Below are 23,679 nucleotides of genomic sequence, written 5' to 3' on the forward strand. Positions count from 1 at the left end.
TCGACAACACGTTGGAGCAGTTACCATCAGGGGTTCGTGAAGAAGTTGGAAGCAGTTACAACTCAACGTGGATTTTAAACAGATAGAGTCCTGGGTGACACATAAACAAGCTAGTGGTAGCCTAAAGATTGAACGTGGGGTGAATGCAGTAGTTCCTTAGTGGTCATAACTTTCGTCGATGGTTACTTTGTAAATAGAATAAATAGCAGACTCATATATGGGATCAATGGTCACAAAATTTCATACATACTCTCCATATAACTGGAGTACTCGAGTCAAAGAGCAAAACAGTTGAGCAAGAAACATGTATGTGTCTGCGTCCAGTCTGTTCATCAGTTTTTTGTTTCCTTAAACGAGACATGTACTTTTACTTTTGCTTTATTTAATGTTATTTATTGCATTTTACTTTGTCATTTATCACAACTTAACTTCATTTTAAGTCTTTTTCTACGTTGTTATCGTTCACGTGACGACTGCATTCAATTCACACGCACGTGTGTTCACGCAAATCATTTGCAAAATTGTTTTGGAGATTTTTCGAGTTAATCTCACAGTCTTTCTAAACTCATGATTGTTTACCAAAAACATCGGCTAACACCATGATAATATGATTTTTAGGCTTTGGAATTTGATATAAGTCAAAATATCGAGTGTAGCTTGAATCACATGGTAGAATACAAATTATGATTCAAATCAAACATTTGCTTGAAAGTTTATAATTTGACATTGCCAACCTAGTTAATATCAGGAAAATGTGTGATTCGAATCACATAACTTCTTGACTCGAATCGCAGTAAATTTGATTTGAATCGTGAGATTTTAAATGTTCTTCAAAATGAATTGTGATTCGAATCATATTTTGTTTGACTCAAATCACGGACTCAGACATATGATACAAAAAAAAAACAAATTCTTCACTTTACTACCTTTAATTCAAATCATTCTTTTTTTTTATTAAAATCACTGAGAAATAAGATGATTCTTTTGATAAGTTGTTGAAACATTCAGGGTAAGAACCCAAGATATTCACCAAGAACCTAATACTTCTTTGACAAGAATCTTGAGAGAAACTTTGAGAGTTTTCTTCATTCATAAACACATTGTCTCCTTGAATCAACCTTGTGAAAAGCTTCTTAGAATGTTGAGATTGTCAAAATTTTGTAGTTGTGTTGTGTGAGAACTTTTAGATACTATTCATCATCTTCAACCTTATACCAAGAACTCATTGTTGTGAGGCTCAACTCTAAAGATTGAGTGTGAAAGGTAGATTAAAGTTACATCTGGGAATCTAATGTTTTTCCTGTGAAGTTGTGTTGTATGTATTAGGAAAAAGGTTTGCTTCTTGTTCAAATTATTGATTGGTACTTATCAAGTAAGACCAGAGTTTCTCAATGCTCCAAAAAAGACTTTGTTGGATCCGAGTAAAGGCTATCGTAGAACAAAATTTGGAATTGTTCAATCATTCTTCATTAAAACAATTGTTTAGACAAGTCTTCATCAGGTTCGAGTAAATGGTTGCTGCATAATTGAAGCTTGGAGCAGGATTATTGTTGCTAGCAAGTTTGTTGGATCAAAATCATTGAAGGTTTTGAGCTTTAGAAAGTTGAGAAATTTGCATCAATCAAAGAGATTATCGTTTTAGATATGTGTTGGCTAAAACATTGAGTTGTTTGTGTTTAGATTAATGATAATTATTTGTCCCAAAATACTTATATCTTAAACTTTAAAAATAGTGGAAGACGTTATAATTTTTAATGGAAAAAACTATTAAAGAGTAAAATAGGCATAGCCAGAACAAATAGTCAAACCATTATATATCTATGTACATTTTTCTTTCTCTATCTCTTTTAATTTTACACTATATATGAAATTTACAGATTCTAATTCATCGAATTTATTTTTATGTTTAATGATATTCATTATTAGTTAAATTACTTTTAATTGCAAACAAATTCCCTCAAATTCTCCCATTTTCTAACTCAAATGTTACTAAGATTGGTAAATCATTTAAATAATTACAATCCATCTGAATATTTTATTTTAATACTTGATTACATTTTGGTATAGTTCTCAGTTATTCATTAATAACCATGGAAGAAAATAAAAGGAATGAAGAACAAAAACTATGTGAAAGTCTTAATTTAGAAATTTAATGAAGAAATCTAAACTTAGTACTTTATATTGGGATATCACAGATCAAGAAACAGATCAATTAAGATATAAGTTTACATCAATATATTATATTTGGATAAGGAAATAAGGTTTCTTTTTTGAGGATTAAATGTTTGGCATTTCTAATTTTAGTAAATCAAGTTAATTATTTTGTGTGGTTTATAAGTTTTCCTTTTGTGTTATTACTATTTTGGGAGGTTCATTTTGAAGGGATTGAGGCCATGAAAGAGTTTCTGACATGAACAAGTTTCATGTTTTGCTTTTAATTTCTGGCTTTATGATCATAATTTCTAGTACTAATCAAGTTGGGTTTCGGGTATGTCAAGAGTCCGCAATGTTTTGCGTGGCTTCGGTGTGAAAAACTACATATTCATGTTCGCCGTTGTTCCAATGTTGATCTTTGGAATCTATATGCATGGACAGAAAATCACCTACTTTCTTCGACCATTATGGGAGAAACCACCTAAACCTTTCAATCTCATTCGTCATTACTATAACGACAATGTTACCATGGAGAATCTCTGTCGACTTCATGGTTGGGGAGTTCGCGACAGTCCAAGACGTGTTTATGATGCTGTGTTGTTCAGTAATGAGTTAGAAATCCTTACCTTGCGTTGGAAGGAATTGTACCCCTATGTAGCCGAATTTGTGATCCTTGAATCAAACTCTACATTTACTGGAATTCCCAAGCCTCTGGTTTTCAAAAGATATAGGGAGAAATTCAACTTTATCGAGCAGCGGTTAACCTACGGGACGATTGGTGGGAGATTTAAGAAAAGAGAAAACCCGTTTGTTGAGGAAGCATTTCAGCGCGTAGCTTTGGATCATCTTCTTAAGATTGCTGGTATTACAGATGATGATTTATTGATTATGTCTGATGTTGATGAGATACCAAGTGCTCATACTATTAATCTCTTACGATGGTGCGATGAAATACCAGCAATCCTGCATCTGCAACTGAAGAATTATCTGTATTCGTTCGAGTTTCACTTGGATGATAAGAGTTGGAGGGCTTCAGTTCATAGGTATGAGTCTGGTAAGACACGATATGCACATTATCGACAGTCTGATAACATGTTAGCAGATGCTGGTTGGCATTGTAGCTTTTGTTTTCGTCGAATAAGTGATTTTATTTTTAAGATGAAAGCTTATAGTCATTATGATAGAGTTAGATTCTCTCATTATTTAAATCCTGAGAGAATTCAGAAAGTAATATGTGAAGGAGCTGATTTATTTGATATGTTGCCTGAAGAGTACACTTTCAGGGACATTATTGGTAAAATGGGTCCTATAGCTCATTCATATTCTGCAGTTCATCTTCCTGCTTTCCTTCTGGAAAATGCAGAGAAGTATAAATTTCTCTTACCTGGAAATTGCATGAGAGAGAGATGACATGGGAAAATTATTTAAAGGATGAACATAAAAATAACATTGTTCATCTTTTGTGACACATTTGTCATTTTCTCCTGTTGTAAATACAAGAAAGATAGTATATACTTTTCAAGTCTATTTATATTAAAATCTAATTTATACCTTATTTTATGTGAATTCTATTCGAAGAAATCCCTCGCCTTCCACATGCAAGTGAATTTCACTTAATGGGTTAAAGCACGGACATTAAAAACTATGATGCAGGGACTCAAACACGAACATCAAGCACGTCAACACTAATAATAATCTGAAAAAAAATGAATAAATTGAATATAATCACGAAACACGGAGGCAAACACACATTTTTCAGAGCTGTCTTTTGACCTAGGTTTCATCTTGGAATGGTATATCTAAAAAGGAATTTGATAAGAAAATAAATGAAGATGAAAAAAATCTCCTAAAAAATTCGATACCAATCAGGCATTAACTTGCCAATACAACATTCTATGGAGTTTCACCTATGTTATTTCAGTGTACATAGTTAAGAACCCCTTACCTAATTGCAAATCTTTACACGGTACACAAACAGTTAAAGTGATAAACAAATAGTGATACTCTTTTATCTTGATTCAATGGCATGAGTTTCAGAGCCTCTTAAAAATGATCTACGCCACCAAATTTGGAATGCTTTGCTTAGATTAGGACATTCAGTGCCATGCCTTGAGAAGTGATGAAACCATTCCATGAACAAAGTGTGTTGTTGTTTTAGAGGCAATGTAAGAAGTGTCTGACCCATTGCTTCTTGCAAAACCTTTATATCAAGCCCTTTTCTGCATCTCTGCAACCAACCAAAGTCTAACAACATAGGTGCAAACCATGCTTGGAGAAGCCCCGATCTAGCTTCCAACCGACATTGCAATTTTCTTGTAGCCATGGCAACAAACAGAATTGCTGAAACTCTACTGAGTTCATATCTAACCATAGGGGATGCGTTATCATGCATTTTAAGAAGTCGGTGCTGATCAGACCATATATCCACAAAATCCTCTGCTATTTGTCCATCAAGCATGATTTCCAACAACCAGTTGATGTTATCAACCTGTGTTGAGATACGTTCAATCATTGGTTTATTCATGTCTTTCTTTGTCAATCTTTCATTAGGGACGGTACCTAGTGCCTCCTCAAAGAGGCTGATCAGCGAGTCAATGCACGAGTGGCAAACAGAATAGAGATCGTCTTTGCTTAAGTCAAGATGATTCTTCTCGTACACCGAGCTTTTACAAACAAGACCCTTAACTAGTGATTTCAACTCATTTCTTGCATTGGCATTGACACAAGTGGTGATGGACCAAACGAGTTGACTAGCTACGTTCGGTTTTGAATCATCTGAATCGTGCAAGTAAAGCCTTCCTAAGATGTCCCTTGTAGTTTCATCATCAAACTTAAATCTCGTAAACAGGTTTCTTAATTTCTCTTCTTCCTCTTCTGTCCAAGGAACAGCCTCAAGGTATTGTAAACAGGACAAAACACCCTTGGTGAACATGATGCCCGCAGACACCTAGAGACACAAAAACAGACAACCATGTAAGAAACAAAAACAGTATCATAGTGAAGTTCAATTGCATTTTTGTTTTTTGTTTTGTAGCTGTCTTTCTCCATGTCTCATTGTCTCTCCATAATTCCTCCAACGTAATAAAATATTCCTAAAACTAATCCAAACAAAATGCGTTCATTTCCTAAAACCAATGAAACACATACACCGGAATCAAAACACCGATAATAATTTGAAAAAATTAATGAATTAAACATAACCCAAATGTCGGTGTCGGTTTCAGACATCGACACAGACACACCCTTATTTAGAGGTGTCAGTGCTACAAAGCCTAAAACGGAAATACAAAGCCTAAAACGGAAAAACGCTGCAAGAAAATATTGAATTAATGCAAGATGAAACAAGGTAAAAACAAGAGAAAACCAAATTAAAAACAGTATGTTTCCTACTATAGCATATACATGGGTATAAACTAGTATAAAGCAACTATTGGTTATACGTTCCATAATAATCATATGCATTGAATTGCATTCCATAAAATGATGGATGCATAAATATCTAGGTTAGAGGCAAAAAGACACATTATGACGATTCATGATAATTTATAGAAAGGAAAGAAAATAGTAACCTCCAAAACATCAATGGATCGATAAACACCAATATTGAGAAGCCTTTTAGGAACATCATCTTCAAACATAAGCTCAATAGTTTCTCTGAAAACTCCCAAATTATCAACTTCGGGAACTTCAATTCTACACATTTTATTACTACCACTTGAAGAATTACCCTTTCTATAATCCCCAATCAACCCCGCAAAAACCTCTGAGTTAGCGCAAAGAATCACCGAATTCAGTTCCAGAACAACACAACCACCGCTCTTCCCTCTCAAACTCATCCTCACGTCGAATCCGTCGCTGATGCCGACAGTGACGTCAGCGGCGGAGTTCATCGGAGGCGGTGGAATGGGGTTGGCGACAGGAGCGCGGAAGCTTCGAGATCGTGGAGCGGAATCGAGAACCGGAGAGGGATCGGGAAGAGCATCTTCGATGGGGGAGACTCTACCGGGGGATAAGATCCGGCGAGGGTCGATCCGAGCGACAATGCGGGAGCTGGATTTGGAACTCTGAGGGGAGTTCGGTACGGAGGAGGAGAAAGCGGGCTTGGATTGGGCCTCGGGCTTGGGCCTGCGCGGTTTGAACGGTGGGTTATCTGGGCTTGACGGTGGAACCGCGAAAGAGCAACACCATGTACGGTGTCGGCGGCGATAGGAAGACTCCATGTCGTATTGAGTTTCTCTCTCTTAATGGATGAGAGTGTTGCACATGATGGTGTAAGAGGAGGAGAATCAATTGTGCGAAAAAAGTGATTATTGGAAATCAGGGCGATTTAATTTATGGGGAAGAGTGAGGTTTTGGTTTTGGGTGAAGAAAACGAGGAAAAGCTAAGTGCTGCTTTTTTGGTTAAGCTCACTTTGAGACACTTTGCTTTGCCGTTTGCATTTGAGACTGGATTTTGATGCTTTTTTTTGTTTTTTGCTAATCATTTTGTTATGAGCGTTTGAAGCTCATTAAGATACTACTAAGTACGGATAAAATATTAGTAATTTTTTTGTAATACTAGTGGCTAGTGATCTCTAGTGATATGAGTATAAAGAAATTCTAAACACAAGGTGTGTATGCATGATGTATTACTTGTTATTAAGAAAGGGAGAGAGTATTTGTTTTATTTAATCAATATGCCAACTGAATTTATATTTTTTTATTAAAAGTATTATCTTTATTTTCAATTATAAAAACCTTTATTTTTACAAGGTCTGTCCATTTAAAAGCCGTCTGAATAAAAATGTTGAGAATCTTTTTTTCAATTTTTTCGAAACATTACAACAACATCTTACATAGTTATTTTAGAACTTGAAACTAACTAAGGGTGGAAAATCTAAAAGTGTATGCTTACAAATAGTGAAGAAATTAAATGAGTAAATACCCTATTTTACATATCTTAACGGAGCACAAAAATATATGGAAAATAATGTAAAAAAAGTCATTGAATCGACTCACTTAAGTTATGATTCAATATATTTGAGCTAATAAAAATTTAGGTTTAGAATAATACAAATCGATTTACATAAAAAAAAAAAATTGAATCATATTAAAAGTTAGATTTGATTTTTTGATGAAGATTAATTTTGTTCTGTATTGGCATCAAAAATAGTTGAAGTATGTGATGAGAAATCTTGAATCGGTGACGTTGATCTCTGATATGGAGGTGCATAATGAGTCAGTATGATTATCATTATAATTTCAAGATTCAAGATGATTGTAGTGAAAAGTGGATATTAGAATAGTGTATTTTTTTTGTGTGAAATGACTTTATACCTTAAGTCAAGTAGAGTGTATTTGAGGTAAATTGGGTCTTAATTATTTAGTCTTTTGGCCGATCCATAACAAATTTGATTCAAATGAATATATTCAAAATGTGTATGACCGTGATGCATAAAGAAGTTTTATTGCACAACCATCTTCCAAGTTTTTATGAATATCAATAAGTGCATTAAAATCTTTAATCATGCAACAAAGGAGAGCATATTTCTTTTAAAAATTACTTAACTTAGACAAAAATCTTCCTTCTTTCAACACGAAATGTTGGCATCGCAAGGAAAACATATTTGTTTTGAAAATTACTTAACTTAGACAAAAATCTTCCTTCTTTCAACATGAAATGTTGGCATTGCAGCAATATAATGAGGCTCGTTACAGAAGTTGAGGGAAATGTTATGGCTTTTGAAATTGAGGGAAAATCTTGAGATTTAGATGTCTCGAGCGATCGGTGGAAAGTTGTGCATAAGAAATCATTGGTTCATATATGAAAAGGATGTTAGGTTTATATTTCAAACATAAACTTTTAATTGTCAACCTCGTGTCAAGGTTTCTAATGGCACTATCATTCAATATAAATTCTTCATTGAGAGTGTTGGTATTTACCTATCTGAGAACTAGTGTGTATGTACAATTTAGAATCATATTGCTTTGATTGTCTTCAACATCTCTTGATTGTCATAGTGAAAGACCTTCCTTCCTCAATCTTATTAGAAGTTTCTGTCTCATTTTCCCAAGATGGACTATGCTCTAAATGTTCAGTCAAATTAGGCTATTTTTCCCTATCAAGATGATTGATGTTAATTTCTAAATCATTACCGATGATAATTATCCATTTCATCCACATAAGTTTTGTCTTGGTCGTCATTCTTTTCAGTCTGATTATCAAAGGCGCCCTTGATCATCTTTTCATTATCAGATTCCTAATGTAAAAATTCATAATCTGAAGTCACTACTACAAATAACATTTTCTTATGACGAAACTTTCACCTTGAACATGCGAAAAACTGAGAGTATAGTTTCTAACAGTGTCAAGCTAACAACTTGTTACCCCAGTTTTCCATAAAACCGATGGAATATATGTATAATGGAGCGCTATTTTATTTTTAATACAACCTATTATCTCGATTTAAAAAAAACGAGGGACTATAAATATTAGGGAGGTCACTTTAAATCCCGGTTATTTTATTTTTATGTTTTTTTTTCAATTGTTTAATTAGTATCCCTCATTTGACGCCTTTCCAGATTGTATTTTTCTTTGTTAAATTTCTTTTCTTTATTTTTTTAAAGTTAATTAGTAAAACCAAAATCTTTGTTATCATAAAAAAGATTAGGCAATAATACAATTGAAAAAGAAATAAATTTTTTCATTGATAATCAATTACAGATTACAAAAATATAGGACAACAGATAACTATTCAACATATTCAAACTTCTGACTCCACTCAACTTCAATAGTTAATCCTGCTCTTTTTACCCTTTTAAATATCCTTAATTGAGAGAAAAGTTCAGAAAGAACTCTTCCATATAGTATGAGGAAAGTCATTTCCTCGCGAGACGTCACAACCATTTCCATTTAGAAGTTAAAAATAGTATGAGGGAGATTAATTTTGACGTTATGGATAAGGAAGTACAATAGATGTTTGTCATCTGAAGTGAGTATTTCTAGTTATTTCTCTCTTGAATAGATATTTGACGCTAGAATTTGATGTCAAACTTTTGTAATTGGGTGAGAGTAGTAGGACTGGTGAGCTTATTGTAGCTGACATAAATTAGGCAAAGGTGGGTTGAGAAAACATTGTTGAATCTATAATGCTCAACACAACTACCTTTCTCTTCACACTTTATTGTTTGGGAAATAAGTGATGGAGTAATGGCGATAGGAATGCCATATACGTTGGACTGTATTGTCTGACCAGATTGTATAACTGATGCATTTAAGCATAACTCTATTACGAGAGTAATGTAGATGGATCCATGAAACATGTTAAAGTAATCTTTCGATTTTTGTTTGAAAATAGTTTTCATTAGATCAAAATCATTGTCTTTCAACTCATCGAAATCAACAAACTTTTCATTGATAATGAACAAAAGATTTTCATCTATGTTGAAGGTTTTTGTAGACATTTTTTGAACAAAAATAAAAGACTTTTAAACTAGATTTGAAGACACAAAGAGATGGAAATGAAATGAGACCTGAATAGTGTATAAATAAATTGGAAAAGAGGTAGTGAAACAATCAGAGACGCTCAAACGTGTCCTTGAAAATCCAAAAGATACATTACATTTTGAATATGGATGTTCATTATTATTCTAATGATATGATTCCAATGCGCGCTATTTTTTTTTAATATAAAAATATATTACCTCGCGTTTTCATATAACTGAGGTGAAAAACCACATATTACCAACAATCCATGAACCTTTCTTTTTTATTATATTTTTTATTTGTGAACTAAATGATTTATCTCGTCGGTTACCCTAATAACCGAGAGATAAAATAATCATATTTTACTATAAAATAATCAGATTTTGTTAATATTCTTTGTAATCAATGAAATGTAAAAAAAACAAAGGTTATTTACCTCAGTTTTCTATTAAAATGAGAGTTAAAGTATTTTATATAAATATAAGAAAATCGTTAGTGATTTTGTTGATCAAATATTTGTCGTTCATTTCATGACTATCAACGATCAAGACACTACCATTAGTGATCGGGTGAAACATAAAAAACCTCCATTATAAAAGCATATTTATGAATATGAAGAAGCAAGTGAAACATCATAAAGCTCTTGAAACTATCTACATCCACCTCTTTAAGGTTTGCAAGATCATTTAGCATGAAAAGATCGTTAACATGGATTGCAAGAGCAGGAAATTATTTGGGTTTGGATTCTTAAATATTTATTTGAGCAAAAATCATTTATTTATCTAACCTTTTTTTATCAATCCTTTTTTTATTTTATATTAGAAACAAATCCATGCGAGCTAAATCCATTGAGAATATAATCGCACACAATATTTGATCTTGCCCAAATATCAAGGATTGAAAGATCTAACATATGATCTTCATGGACTAATTAATTTTTATTTTAATATTTTGTGTATGTAATATTTTGGGTAAATATTATAGTTTGTAAATAAATTATTTTATTAATACTCTATGTAAACAATGTATCGAGTTTTAATTAAAAAAACAATTTATCTTACCCATCGATTTTGTGGATAAACTAAGAGGTATAAGGCGTTGTTTTCGTATATAATAAAAGTATACTTGCTAGGGTTCGAACCCATGTGTGAATATCTTTACCCCTCAGTTTTTTATAACCGAGGTGCTAAGTGATTACTTTTCATGATGTGCTTTGTTACCTCGCTTGTGTAACTGAGGTAAAAGTCATTTCGCCTCGATGTGAGACATGTTATTTGTAGTAGTAAGTATTTTCATCCAGAGGTTTGTTCTTCCTAACATTGTATTGTGGCTCACCACTTTTCTTACTTAGGGACTTATTATTTGTTAGGATTTATGGGGATTGTCTTATGGGGATTTATTGTTTGCCTTCTTCAGCAGCGCAACAAGCTCTTCTTGAATAGTATAACACCTTAGTTCCATAGTTTCAAATTTCCCTTTCTAAATATCCATTCTTTGGTGGGATTTCCTAGAGCCAAGACGTCTCCCTGAATAGCAGAGACAAGGGAGAGTATATAAGGAACCTTGAACATACTGTGACTAAGCTTGGAGACAAGTTCCATTTTCCCCTAAGGGAGATTTTGAACCAAGGATAAATTTGACGTTGAAATAGTAGTAGCAACCTCCTCTGGAGTGCAAGGAAGCCATGAATAGAAGATGCATGACACCTGCATGAAGGGAGCTACCTCCCCTTAAGAAACATTCTCTATAACACGAGTTCGTTTCGGAGAACCCTCATCCTAGAAGGAGCATTGATTTGCATTTTGGGCCCTCTTTGTTGAAACTAGAGGCAGGGTCGACTCCCTTACAATTAAAGTGGTTGAAGCATCCATAAGTTGATATAACTTTGTTGTAGGAGTAGAAATTTCAGCAACTAAGGTAGGAGTTGAGATAGAGTATAAGCAGTGGTCGTTAGAGGAGACACCATGACCTGAATACCTTGAGCATTTGCAAGGTTGTAGAGCAGCTCCAACTTGTTCACCTTTTCTACTCTATCTGTAAAATGCAATCACGCATGTCAAAAAAGAAAGAAAAAAAGAGCACGAGGACTCCTCTCTCACCGAATATATTTTTCCTCTCCTCCAAAATAATTGTACTCAAAATAGCATGAGTGTCAATCCATATTTTTCTCACCTTAGTAGAGGGAACCTTATAGGGGCCAAAGTCTTCCTTGTAACCAAGCATTTGAAACCAAGATTGTATTTCCCCGTTCTTTCCTACATCATCCTTAGAAAGAGATCCTGACTTGGTACAATAGGAATGAGTGTCTAGTTAAAGTAGATTTTAGACCAGTACTTAGTGAAGGAGAATTAGCCATCCAAGGCGCAGCGGAATTTAAAATTTCTCCTTTAATGATCCTTACGAATGGGCATGATCAGTGATAGAATCGTTACCTCTTGTGGCGATTCAAACCTTTGGTGCAGATCTCTTGTAATGATCAAAACCTTTGATACAGATCCACAGAGCGATCACGAACGTTGGACGATGACAACGTCTCTACTTAGTCCACACGAACGGATTCCTTCAATCTCAGTGCTAGCTGGTACGAATGAAGGCTTTGAGTGAGAGAGAGAGAAACGAAATTCCAACTCTTCACTTGAGTTGAGTCTCAGTGGAGTTACAATGCTTCTACCCAAGGGGTTCTATTTATAGAACCACTTGTGTAGGCTTCAAGCTAAAAAGCCCACTTAAGTGTATTTTGGCCCATATCTCATAATATGCCAAAATCACTTAAGTATTTGGTACCTTACCATATTTCGTATTCCACTTAAGTGCACCATACCTTACGATGTTCTTTAGTTATTCTATCTCTCATCAATCCGTCCTTTGTGTGTGACCCTATAGGTTTTCGCGACGTTGGCAATTATATTAAATCATGCATTTAACATAATAAACAGTGAACGGTATCTAGCAACACATCACTGCTACCCAAGACACAAAAATGTCATGTGATCTGACAAAACCTTCTGTGATAATAATTATGTGTATAATTATCCCTTTGCCCTTATGTCTATATTGAACACAAGGTATAGACCGTGTCACCCTTGTCCAGTTCAATATTAGGCCCATAGACATTTATCCTGTTATGCAGGATGGGCAAATTCCATCTAGGACACTCATGTCCCTCAACATGCTTTGTGGAGTACCCATCAACTATCTTTATGGTTATCCAGTTACGGACAATGTTGGATCAACAATAAAGCACTCGACTCTACATCTAGGATCCATAGTGGTTTCAGGTCCAAGAGTGGTATACACTATTATCACCATGAGAATAACTTATGACACTTTGCATAACTTTTTATATAGTATTCTCATAGCGGGTCAATCCGGTATAAATATTACTCCTAATATTCATACCTATGTTTAAGACTTGATAACTCTTTATCCATGATCCATGAGATGTGATCATCGGTCTACAAACATAATAGTCTTAATGCTTTAATGTTATCCCACTTCACACTAAAACTCGACTACGGATACTTTAAGAATAGTGTCCTTATGTTTAATGTGTTCTCATGATCAAGTCACACTTGATACATTAAACGGACTATCTATTCCAGGGACTTTATTAAACAACCATAATAAAGAAAATGCCTTTTATTATTAATAAATAATTCGATACAAGTACCAAAAGTATTGGCCTCTAGGGCTTACACCAACAATCTCCCACTAGCACTAGAGCCAATCAGGCATATCCGTAATGCCCATTGATCTAGTATGGCCATCATGCTTCTGCTGCGCAAGAGGCTTTGCCAGTGGGTCAACAATATTGTCAAGTGTAGGTACTCTGCATATTTTCACATCTCCTCTATCTGTTATCTCTCGAATGAGGTGATAACGCCTGAGTATGTGTTTGGATCGTTGGTGAGATCTAGGCTCCTTAGCTTGTGCGATAGCACCATTGTTATCATAATAGAGACCAATGGGATCCACAATGCTATGGACTATGCCAAGTTCACTAATGAACTTTTTGATCCAAACAGCTTCCTTTGCTGCACTTGAGGCAGCAATATACTCGGCCTCGATTGTAGAATCAACAACTGTATCTTGCTTTGAACTTTTCAAGCTCACAGCGCCACCATTTAAGCAAAACACATAACCATTGGAATCATTCATATTAAAGTGTCTCGGCACTTTGTCTATATACTCTGACTTAGGCCAAGCATTTTGTGATCTATCTCTATAGATTCTGATTCCTAATATATAGGCTGCTTCACCTAGGTCCTTCATAGAAAAGCATTTCCCCAACCAAGACTTTACTTGTTGCAGGGTAGGGATATCGTTTTCAATGAGTAATATGTCATCTACATATAATACCAGGAAAACGATCATGCTCCCACTAACCTTCTTGTAGACACAAGGCTCATCTTCGTTCTTGATGAATCCATATTGTTTTACTGTTTCATCAAAACGAAGATTCTATGAGTAGGTCACAGGCTCATCTTGATCCATGAGTAATACATCACCTTGATCAGATATCCATATATCTCAGGTAGGTGACGTATCCTGCCTGACCTACGTTGGTCTTTGTTCTACTTGAGCAGGTTGCTCTTACACAACTATTTGTGTTTCCTGCTCTAATTCCTCCATAGGTGTATCAGTGCTTTGTGATTCTTGAATTTCTTCAAGCTCTACTTTCCTCCCACTGTTTCCTTTGGAAATAAAATCCTTTTCTAGGAAAACTCCAGTTCGAGCGACAAACACTTTGCCCTCAAAAGGATTGTAGAAGTAATACCCTCTTGTTTCTATAGGATACCCCACAAATAAGCATTTGTCAGATTTGGGCTCAAGCTTAGTTGAAATTTGTCGTTTCACATAAACTTCGTAACCCCAAATCTTTATGTAAGACATATGTGGTTTCTTACCACTCCATATCTCATATGGTGTCTTCTCAACCTTTTGGATGGAACACGGTTAAGTGTGTAAGCCGATGTCAATAGTGCATGTCCTTAAAAGGTGTTTGGAAGATCGATGTGACTCATCATGTATCGAACCATGTCCAACAGGGTTCGATTTCTTCTCTCAGACACACCATTCCATTGGGGTGTTCCAGGAGGAGTGAGTTAGGATAGGATCCCACACTCTTTCAGATGGTCATCAAACTCTAGGCTTAAATACTCACCACCTCGATCTGATCGAAGAGTTTTAATATTCTTACCTAATTGGTTTTGTACTTCATTCTTGAATTCCTTGAACTTTTCAAAGGACTCTGATTTGTGTTTCATTAAATACACATAACCATATCTACTGAAATCATCAGTGAATGTGATGAAGTACTGAAAACCTCCTCTGGCTGGTATGTTCAGTGGTCCACATACATCAGTATATATGAGGGCCAAAAGATCATTAGCTCTTTCACCTTTTCCTGTGAATGGAGACTTTGTCATCTTTCCAATTAAACAAGATCTGCATGTCTCATATGATTCATAATCAAAAGAGTCCGAGAGTCCATCTTTATGGAGTTTGGAAATGCGCTTCTCATTTATGTGGTCTAATCGACAGTGCCAAAGGTAAGTTGGATTTAACTCATTAGGTTTCATTCTTTTAGTATTAATGTTATAAATAGGCATTTCAAGATCAAGGACATATAGTCCATTGTTCATTTGTGCAGTAGCATAGAATATATCATTCAAATAAATTGAGCAACAATTGTTCTTTATTATAAATGAAAAACCAAACTTGTCCAAATAAGAAATGGAAATACTATTCGTGCTAATTGCAGGTACATAATAACAGTTCTCTAACTGAATTATTAAACCACTAGGTAAAGTCAATACATAAGTCCCTACGGCTAAAGCAGCAACCTTTGCTCCATTGCCAACTCGTAGGTCAACTTCACCTTTTGCCAAATCTCTACTTCTTTTCAGCCCCTGCACATTTGTATAAATGTGAGAACCGCATCCAGTATCTAATACCCCTGATGCAGAAGTAGATAAATTAATAACAAAAATACCTGAAGTTGAAGTCTCTACTCCATTCTTCCTATCTTTCAGGTACTTTGGGCAGTTCCTCTTCCAATGTCCGGTCTTACCGCAATGGAAGCAGGTGCCTTCTTTTTCTATGCCTCCACTAGGCTTTAAAGCAGCAACGGTGGGTTTGGCAACTTCCTTGCCTTTCCCTTTATCACCATGCTTAGTGGGCCTTTTGTTCTGTCTCTTTCCATTTCCGATCATCAGAATGGACTTCCCTTTTGACTTCAGATTCTGCTCGGCAGTTCTTAACATGGCGAGCAGTTCAGGAAGAGATATATCAATCATATTGAAATTTAGGAAAAATTGACTAAAACTATCTGGCAACGATTGCAAGATCAAATCAGTCGCAAGTTCCTTTTCGAGGGGAAAACTCAATCTCTCAAGGTTTTCCACATACCCAATCATCTTGAGCACATGGGGACCTACAGGGGCTCCCTCAGATAACTTGCTTTGAAAAAGGGCTTTTGAAACTTCAAACCTCTCATGCCTTGCTTGCTCTTGATAAAGCAACTTCAGGTGTTCGATCATATCGAACGCTGACATGTTCTCATGTTGCTTTTGCAATTCTGAGTTCATGGTAGCCAGCATGAGACAAGCAGTTTCATTGGCATCATCGACATGCTTCTTATAAGCATCTCTTTTTTCCTTAGGTGCAGAACTAGGAGGTTCCTCTTCAGGAACAGGTGTCTCCAAGACATACAGCTTTTTATCATGTTTGAGGACAATCCTCAGGTTTCGGTGCCAATCCAGAAAATTTGTCCCAGACAATTTTTTCCTTATCAAGGATTGATCGCAAGATGTTGTTAGAGGTGTTTGCTTTCATGGTAGTCTACATAAGGATTAAAGAAAATATAAGTATCATTGACATATTTAATTAGGCCTTTAATTAAATATGCTCCCACTATTTTATTCAAAAACAAATGACCCTCATCATTTGATTCGGAAAATCCCGTTGGAAGATTTTCTAGTGGGTCGAGATCCATATTTCACTTTGTTCTAAGTTCGCGTAGGCAGATTACATAAAACTAGGTTATTTAGGTAGGAACTCCTTCCAATTGTATCTCATACAACTCTCGAAAATTTCAGTTGGATGAATAACTCCTTATTCCAATCCATCATATGGATCACTCCCAACTCTTGCTTCTAAACATATATATAATCTTATTATAATTTTTTTAGTTAAGTTTGACCCATTATTTTAACAGTTGGATATTAAAATTATCCCATCGCACCTTACTAATATAGAACATGCACCTCGTGTAGGCGAAACCTACATTATTCGATACTAGTCTTGATGAGTGTTAAAACTTGGAAAGCATAAACTTAATATTTAATTTGAGGGAATTGCAATTTTTTTGATCTCACCGGCTTATTTATCATATAAATCGCCTCTCACATGCATCAACATACATTCACATGCATCAACATACATACATACATAATGAAACAGTTATGGCCCCTAGCGCAATTGTTCTCCCAAGCCAATGAGAGAACCTAAGCTAACCTAACAACGATCTAAGCTTCTCCAAGCAAGATCTTCAAGGTTGTCCTCCTTTGGCACTGACTTCTTTGCTTTCTTCATATCATAACATTACATAAAAGAAACTCGTTTTACATACGAGGGAGTGAGATGAGAAAAGAAGTTACATTTGGGAGATTAAGAGAGAGGCACGACACGCGGGTCGTATTTTAAAACCCAAAACAAAATAAAGGAAGACTAAGGCCATAACCGATCACCACAAGACAATAATAAACACTTTATTATTATTATTATTAATTCCTTTAATTAATTAAAATCAAATTAAATCTCGACGACCGATCACCACATTTTAATGAACAATTCATTTAAAATCAATGTCGCTTCTCGCATCAACACTTGATACTTTTAAAGCACTGAGTTAGCCGAACGGGTGAATTTTGCCTTGTGTTAACCGGTTAACGCATTTGGTTAACCGGTTAACACTGTTTGAAATCTGTTCAAAAAACTGTTTTCTGTCTTGCGTTAACCGGTTAACCAAATGCGTTAACCGGTTAACACTGTTTGAAAATGTCTTAGAAAACTGTTTTCCGTCTTGCGTTAACCGGTTAACCAAATGCGTTAACCGGTTAACACTGTTTGAAAACCTTAAAAACTTTATTTCGTATTGCGTTAACCGGTTAACCATATGCGTTAACCGGTTAACACTGTTCCAAAAAGTGTTTAGAAAGCACAACTCTTGTGCAGTCATAACCCCAATCGCATAACTCTCTGACAACACAACCCTTGTGCCGTCACTAACCCTGATGCATCAATTTCAGACTGTCAAACACATCTCGATTGTTGATTCAGTATGATTGATCAACACGTCATTGCTTCACCATACAAATGTCGGATCAAGAAGCAAATGACCATTGATCGCTCAAAGGAAAACAACCATTGAGTGTTTGAATGAACGAAACAAGAACACTATATCATATATAATGTATTTTGCATCAGGATTACATATATCATATATATGTAACTTGATCGATCTCAATTTAATCTTTGATTCATTCTGTTTTAATCATATTATTATAGAACAAAAATAGTTATCAAATTCATGGTTTCGTAACCAGGCTCTGATACCACTGAAGGAGAATTAGCCATCCAAGGCGTAGCGGAATTTAAAATTTCTCCTTTAATGATCCTTACGAATGGGCATGATCAGTGATAGAATCGTTACCTCTTGTGGCGATTCAAACCTTTGGTGCAGATCTCTTGTAACGATCAAAACCTTTGATACAGATCCACGGAGCGATCACGAACTTTGAACGATGACAACGTCTCTACTCAGTCCACACGAACGGATTCCTTCAATCTCAGTGCTAGCTGGTACGAATGAAGGCTTTGAGTGAGAGAGAGAGAAACGAAATTCCAACTCTTAACTTGAGTTGAGTCTCAGTGGAGTTACAATACTTCTACCCAAGGGGTTCTATTTATAGAACCACTTGTGTGGGCTTCAAGCTAAAAAGCCCACTTAAGTGTATTTTGGCCCATATCTCATAATATGCCAAAATCACTTAAGTATTTGGTACCTTACCATATTTCGTATTCCACTTAAGTGCACTGTACCTTACGATGTTCTTTAGTTATTCTATCTCTCATCAATTCGTCCTTTGTGTGTGACCCTATAGGTTTTCGCGACGTTGGCAATTACATTAAATCACGCATTTAACATAATAAACAGTGAGCGGTATCTAGCAACACATCACTGCTACCCAAGACACGAAAATGTCATGTGATCTGACAAAACCTCCTGTGATAATAATTATGTGTATAATTACCCCTTTTCCCTTATGTCTATATTGAACACAAGGTATAGACCGTGTCACCCTTGTCCAGTTCAATATTGGGCCCATAGACATTTATCCTGTTACGCAGGATGGGCAAATTCCATCTAGGACACTCATGTCCCTCAACATACTTTGTGGAGTACCCATCAACTATCTTTATGGTTATCCAGTTACGGACAATGTTGGATCAACAATAAAGCACTCGACTCTACATCTAGGATCCATAGTGGTTTCAGGTCCAAGAGTGGTATACACTATTATCACCATGAGAATAACTTATGACACTTTGCATAACTTTCTATATAGTATTCTCATAGCGGGTCAATCCGGTATAAATATTACTCCTAATATTCATACATATGTTTAAGACTTGATAACTCTTTATCCATGATCCATGAGATGTGATCATCAGTCTACAAACATAATAGTCTTAATGCTTTAATGTTATCCCACTTCACACTAAAACTCGACTACGGATACTTTAAGAATAGTGTCCTTATGTTTAATGTGTTCTCATGATCAAGTCACACTTGATACATTAAACAGACTATCTATTCCATGGACTTTATTAAACAACCATAATAAAGAAAATGCCTTTTATTATTAATAAATAATTCGATACAAGTACCAAAAGTATTGGCCTCTAGGGCTTACACCAACACTTAGAATATAAAATATGGCAGAAGTGAGGAGAATCAGCAGAGAAGTAGAAAAATCGAGATGGGTCACGACGGCCCTAGAAAACTCCCCCAATTCAGTGTAAAGAGGTTGAACCAAGGATTGACCTGATGAAAGCTAATGAGCCCTTCATTGTGAAAATGGTCATGCGATGTGCACTTTAAGAATAATACGAGGGAAAATTTCCAAGATTTATGCTCGACACACAACTGAAATACCCTCATGAACGCCCAAGACCCTGGATGCAGTTGGGAGGGAGAAATTTTTAAATGCTTCAATATGTGTCATACCCCAGTTTTGACCCTCGATCAATAAATCAATACATTCACAAGATATATGCATCATCTACTCAACATAGCATGCATTTCATTCTACATAATGCTTAAAATGTTAACCAAAATAAATTTTTGGATCTATAGACAAATCGGTTGAATCAATTTTCAAATTTACAGGAAATTAGCGGGCAAAAAATTTAAAGATCAAGTTTGTAGACGTCAATTTTATTAATCTATGATTCCCGTAGTTTAACCTGGCGTGCTCATTTTATTTTTTTGATTCCCTTTTTTGGTCGCATTTTGAGCAACCTGAGTTGTTTAACCAGTCATTTTTATTTCAAAATTTGATCAAAACATGTCTATTTTCCGTAAGTTTATTTCGCGCTGATCATTTTAGTGCACTCATTTTTATTTTTTAAATATTTTTGCGCATAATTTTTATTCATTTTGGTCCCCTTTATTTTATTTTATTTTGTAAAAATGTCCCTAAAAATAATTAGAATTCATTAATTTTTTAGCTTGACTTTATTTTATTTTAATAAAATTATTAGGATTCAGTTTTATTACTTTCTTAAAAAAACTCATGATAATCATAAAAGGGCATTTTTGGTTTTGCAAAAAAATAAAAATAAAAACTAATGATACATTATATATACATTATTGTTTGGCTGATGAAGGGGATGGAGAAACTCGTGACGTCTCTGATGTGGGGAAGAGTTTCATTTTTCAAAAATCCAAAAAATCAAAACCTATACACTTTATTTTTGTTTCAGTAAAGGAGAAAAAATTTCTGAACTTCAAACAACAAACATAAACCGCCATCTTCATCTCTCCATATCACACTCTTCATCAAGTTTCCAAAACCACTCTCTTTCCACTCTTCTTTCTTCATTAAACAAGATCAATACAAGTAATCAAGAACATCAACACAAGCAATCAACTTCATAAACATAACTTAACAACAACAACACTTCCACTCTTTATCAAACAAATAAACCTATTATCATCATCTTCTTCTTAAAAATAACACAACAACAACTTCAAAACCCTCATACACCACCATGTCTTCATCACTTTAAAAGACATACTCCATATCATACAAAACCGACTCTTATCCATTATTTCCCATGGCATCTCTCTAACTCACCAAACGTAAACCCCTACTCACTTCAGTGAAAACACTTTTGGCCGACCACCTTCAAATTTTGGGCGCCTACCAAATCCCTTCGCTTAGAATCATAAACTGTCGACCTTCGCCCCCTTACACTCCAAGAACCATCTTTTAAATCCTTTCTTTTGTTTGTTCTTCACCCCCCCCCCCCCCCCTAAAAAAAACCCCGCCTCAACATCTCTGATCTGTTCCGGCGCAACCACCCTCAACCGTCACATCTGTCATCGTCAATAATTTTTTGAATTGCGTTTTTTTTCTTTTTCTTTTTTCATCTTTAATATGTTGTTTATTGCGTGGAGTATTGTATGGTGTTGGATTTCAAGTAAATGATAAAAGTAGAAGAAGGAGGAAGAAGAAAGAAAGCAGGAAGGAGTTGAAGTTTTTGTTTGGGTTGCAATTTGTTTCTTTACTATTACAGATGGAGTGTGTGAAAGAAGAAGAGCCGGTTTTAGTTGTGTAGTTTTTTCTCCCCCTTCCACGTATCGGCACAAGAGTGGGGGGCTCAAAATTTTAAAAAAATCTTATCCCTCAATCCAGCATTTTGCTCCATCTTTCTCTTTTTGTTTTTTTTTTGTTTTTATGTTATTTTTCTATATTTTTTTTGTTTTTTTTTACTTATTATTATTATATACTATTATTATTATTATTATTATTATTATTATTGTCTATTATTATTTCTGTTATTAATATTTGTTTATTATGATTACTATTATTTATTATTATTATTATTGTTGATTATTATTATTATTGTCATTAATATTTATTAATTAATTATTATTATTATTATTATTATTATTATTATTATTATCATTATTATTACTATTATTATTTATTTTTGTTGATTATTATTGTTAAATATGATTATTGATTATTATTATTGTGATTACTAATTATTATTACTATTATTATTATTTATTATTTATTGATTAAATTGATTATTATAAAATTATTAAATAGAAAATTCGATTTATTGTCCCATCGATTTTCAGATGTGTTGCAATTTGTTAAAAATTCAATTTAACTTCAGAAACTGCTTAAATGCGTAGAGTTTTCTGACTGATCTCAGATAGAGTGATTCCTACATAAATTACTTTACGATTGCTTAACATGTTGCTAAATTCATTAGTTTGATTGTCGTTTTATTTTACCTTAAAAAATGTTTCGCTTAAATCATCAAGTCGTTGAATTTTCAGACGCGTTGTAATTTTGGAGTTGAAAATTCAATCTAACTTAAGAAACTACTTAAACGCGTAGAGTTTATTGACCAATCTCAAATAGAGTGATTCTTACATGAATTACTTTACGATTTCTTAACATATCATTAAATTCAGTAGTTTAAAACTCCAATTTATTTTTGGTCTCGTGGCTTTCTCTTGGGCCCCCTTATAATGAAACCATTATCTATTTATAGTTGTTTATTAAGCTTGTATTGTTAATTGTTGCACTATATCACCTTTCGACAAATTGTACTCTCATTCTCGTAATGTGTAATAAGTTTGCCGCTTTCATTTATTTTTACTATCTTAGTTGATTGTTAATTCAAAGATTAAAATCAACCACTTTTAGAAAAGAATAACAAAAAACAAGCACTTTATCCAACATCGAGCATTTTTCCCAAGTCAAAATAAAAAAGAATGCAACACGAGTACTTGATCCAATATCAAGTATCTCTTCAAATCATTTCATCCTATTTTAATTCAACGCAAATCAAAAAACATCGATCAACATCGAGCCTTTTTTTTTTATCTAATTAGAATTAAAATTTCTAATCATACTTAAAACACCATTTCAAAAAGGGTGAAAATGAAGATGGTCTAGAGCCTTTGATTCCTCTCCTCGATTGTTTGAATACGAGTTTCCTTATTTGACCATTCGAGAAATTATGATCCATTAAAAACTTATGATCCAATTCACCTAAAAAAATGAGATGGTCTAGAGCAAGAACAAGAACAAACTTGTATGACTACCAAATGAAAAGTAGGTGTTTGCCACCTCAAGCAAAAAGCATCATTGGTTTCAACATCATAATATCTTCACCTTCAAACTCTCTTGGGAGTTGAATTTTATGTCGTATTAACTAAACGTAGGACATAAGATCATCCCGAAGAAAGGGTGAGTTAAATTAAGATCTGAGCCTTATATCCTTTGTTTTGAAAAACCGTGAATCAGGTCATGTTACAACCCTTAAAAGAACTAATTGAAGTAAGATTTTTTTTGAAAGCATACTACAACAGCATTGTGTTAACCTGACTCCAAAAGATCTTTGCTAATCATCTGCATTGATTGCATCATCTTTCACCCTGTGAATGGCTAGATCAACATTGAGTTCTGATCATTGACACGTTCACTGTATATCACCGTCATTCAAAACCAGCATGAGCATTGCATTAAAATTACCATTTTTGTATGAATAATTTTATTTGAAAATACGCATTCCGCATCAAAGGAAGTTCTAACAATGTGCAGTCAGTTAAGGAACTTGATCACGTGAAAGAAGTCCAGTTATGGGAAAATCACTTCTAAAATCGGTCAATCCGAGCCAATCACCCCAAGAGTCAGTTAGTCAAAGATAAAATCTCTTCAAAACTCAGACTAGGGCAAGCCACCTCA

General features: G+C 34.6%; 2 protein-coding genes across 2 annotated transcripts; one reads left to right on the forward strand and one right to left on the reverse strand.

Moving 5' to 3' along the window:
* Positions 1-2,380: 2,380 nt before the first annotated feature.
* On the forward strand, positions 2,381-3,778 carry LOC127079678 (uncharacterized). Its single transcript, XM_051020062.1, has one exon. The coding sequence runs from the start codon at positions 2,491-2,493 to the stop codon at positions 3,562-3,564; it is 1,074 nt and encodes a 357-aa protein (XP_050876019.1). The 5' UTR covers positions 2,381-2,490; the 3' UTR covers positions 3,565-3,778.
* A 209-nt stretch (positions 3,779-3,987) lies between these two features.
* On the reverse strand, positions 3,988-6,754 carry LOC127079677 (BTB/POZ domain-containing protein At2g13690). Its single transcript, XM_051020061.1, has 2 exons — positions 5,724-6,754; positions 3,988-5,101 (listed from the first exon to the last, which is right to left on the reverse strand). Exons 1-2 carry the CDS (start codon positions 6,372-6,374, stop codon positions 4,163-4,165), a joined length of 1,590 nt encoding a protein of 529 aa, XP_050876018.1. The 5' UTR covers positions 6,375-6,754; the 3' UTR covers positions 3,988-4,162.
* Positions 6,755-23,679: the final 16,925 nt, after the last annotated feature.

This window comes from Lathyrus oleraceus, chromosome 5 (assembly GCF_024323335.1).
Source record: "Lathyrus oleraceus cultivar Zhongwan6 chromosome 5, CAAS_Psat_ZW6_1.0, whole genome shotgun sequence".
Lineage (NCBI taxonomy): Eukaryota > Viridiplantae > Streptophyta > Magnoliopsida > Fabales > Fabaceae > Lathyrus > Lathyrus oleraceus.

Excerpts from the sequence above, each read along its gene's own strand:
- LOC127079678 (XM_051020062.1), top strand. The coding sequence starts at position 2,491 with ATGTCAAGAGTCCGCAATGTTTTGCGTGGCTTCGGTGTGAAAAACTAC.
- LOC127079677 (XM_051020061.1), bottom strand. The coding sequence starts at position 6,374 with ATGGAGTCTTCCTATCGCCGCCGACACCGTACATGGTGTTGCTCTTTC. Across the intron at positions 5,102-5,723 it reads GATCCATTGATGTTTTGGAG|GTGTCTGCGGGCATCATGTT; the intron begins GTTACTATTTTC and ends TTGTGTCTCTAG.